The sequence below is a fragment of the Anopheles darlingi genome, chromosome 3 (assembly GCF_943734745.1).
Source record: "Anopheles darlingi chromosome 3, idAnoDarlMG_H_01, whole genome shotgun sequence".
Lineage (NCBI taxonomy): Eukaryota > Metazoa > Arthropoda > Insecta > Diptera > Culicidae > Anopheles > Anopheles darlingi.
Genome location: NC_064875.1, coordinates 47,104,542 through 47,106,896, shown reverse-complemented (window position 1 = coordinate 47,106,896; position 2,355 = coordinate 47,104,542). Strand labels below are relative to the sequence as shown.

Genomic DNA, 2,355 nt, shown 5'->3' with positions numbered 1-2,355 from the left:
AGGTCAGTTGGACAATCAGCGACAATCAGTAGCTGGTGACGCGACCCATCCCGCCAACCCTTCGCGCTTGGATGGTGCAGTTCATTCATTAGGATTTTCAGCAGGGGTTTTTCAATAGAGATGGAAACTGGGCCAGCGGCTGGCCGGGAATGGCTGGGCATGACCGACCACACTACCGACCGACCGACCGACCGAGCAACCGACCGCAAACCGCGAGCACGCATGTTCGGTTCGAATGGTTGAGCATTTCATTCATGGTGGATGGCGACGCGATGGTCGCGTTTTGTATAAAAGTGGTCGCCACGGTATCCCGGATACTCAGTGCGTTAAACCGGAAGCAACAGGTCGCACCAGTTAGCCAAACACCGGAACCATCGAAAGGACACGCTAGTGGTGTAGTGCTCGATCTTGATCAGGAAAGTGATTGCGTTGCGCGTCGCACGGACATTCCCGGGTTTTAACATGATCGTCAACTGTTTAGTCAAGTGAGCGTTGGACGTTGCGCGTTCTCTAGTAGACGGAGTAGTAGTAGTAGGCTGTGTGGAACACGGTTGTGAGGTACTTAGAGGTTGGGTTTCGAATTTGGTCCAACACAACGGTTCATCGGACGCATCAGACCGTTCAAACCGCAAGGATGTGGCTTCTTTCGATAGCGATGCTACTGTTCACGGCGATGGGTAATTATTGCACGCAGTTTCATTGGGGAATTAGCAATTACTGTGGTTGTTGTTTGGATAGAGCAAGCGTATGATGGTGATGAAGTTTTATGTGATTTTTATGGAAGACCAACACCCGAATGTTAATGTGTGAATAGGGTTGGCAAGAAAATTGCTGTCTTTACGAGAATGTGTCAATGCCAAGGTGGACCGTAATTACTGGTGTAGGAATTGCAGCAATTACTACTGTAACTACTGCGCCGTTATCTGCCGTATCTGTTTGATGAACCATCATTAAAATATTTGAAATTAGCCTGTCTTTATTAAAGCGCGATTGGGTTACAATTTGGATATATTGCAGAGATCCGTATTCCAGCAACATTTCGAGCATTTTTGTTAAAGTGACCGGTTGAAAAAATCAAAGAATTTGATTAAAAGCTGCAGAAAAACACTCATGTATGTTGTCAAATGAGTTTCCATTAGTGGCTATTACTTTATGCTTCCAAATTAAATCGCAAAATAAAATCTTAATGTTGTTGGCTTAGTTGTAGTTTGTCCGATAAAGTATGTTCAAGATTTTTTTGCTTTATCCAAACCCCATTTATATTTAATTACTAGAATAAAATGGAATGAAATGTTTTAAAACTGTTTCGTCGGTAAAATATTGCCAAAACTGAGATCTTTATATTCCGTTCAAATGTATCCTCGAAAACAAGGACATGTACCAATGTCATGCCGCCCCGTAAAGCTATTTCATATTCAAATGGCGTACTCATATTCTGACTACGCCTGACCTGGCCTCTGAAAGCTAAATGCTTTACAAATATCCGTTTTAGGAGCCAAAGCTGCTCCTCAATGATAAATGGGCCTCACGCGCTTGCCACGAACTGATAATAATGAATTACGTTGTTTTGTCAAGTTGGGAAAACTTATCGAAAACGTGTATCTCAAATAACTCATTAATGCAATAGTCGTTGTGGATGTTTGATTTGATCTATTTAGTTGATTCTGTTGTAAACAATTTTCAGTCCTTTTAATAACTACCATATATATTATAATCGAATGTTCCAATCCTTGCCTTTGCAGACCTTACCGTTACAGAGGCAACCGTGTTCGGCAACATAAACAGTAGTCCCGAGGAGGAAGGCCAGCCACGAGAAATCGGTGGCTTGGCTTCCTCCGGTGGTAGGTCCATCCCGGCGCAGGCAATTGATTTCATCGATACTCACGGTGCTTCCCGGCCCAAGTCCTACGAACGGAATCGCGACGATATCGGTGATGTGTTCAGTAAACTGAAGCATTTACCGGTGCTGGGTTCAGGACCAGGTATCCACGGGGCCAGATTCCCGTCGGAGTTGGAACTGGCGGAACTGCAACGATCGCTCGGCACGGTGTTGCAGGTACTGCATCCTTATCGTGGTCATCGTTGGCAGCCCCAGCAGCATGCACGTACCACCGGACCATCCGAAGAGGACGGTATCGGTGACGGCTCGGAACCGATGGAGAACGGGCTGATGGCTGGTAGACAGCGGGATACGACCAATTTTCTGCTGCACGGCAAGCTCATCGAAATGCCCGCTTCTGTTGGTGCTGGTGGTCCGCTGGTGGATGGTTTGGTGCATTCCAAGACGAACGATGGTAGAGCGGTCGAGGCGGACGATGGAGCAATGACGGTTGGCCAGAAGCGGGCCGCCGCCTT

At 46.5% G+C, this 2,355-nt stretch overlaps 1 protein-coding gene across 1 annotated transcript in view; it reads left to right on the top strand.

The window, feature by feature from the left end:
- Positions 1 to 349: 349 nt before the first annotated feature.
- LOC125954032 (uncharacterized) overlaps positions 350 to 2,355 on the top strand; it is a 4,710-nt gene continuing 2,704 nt past the window's right edge. The window contains exons 1-2 of the mRNA XM_049683981.1: positions 350 to 677; positions 1,743 to 2,355. The exon at positions 1,743 to 2,355 is cut by the window's right edge and continues 101 nt beyond it. Of these exons, the coding sequence (XP_049539938.1) occupies positions 635 to 677; positions 1,743 to 2,355 (656 nt within the window). The 5' untranslated portion in view covers positions 350 to 634. The remainder of the gene's footprint in view (positions 678 to 1,742) is intronic.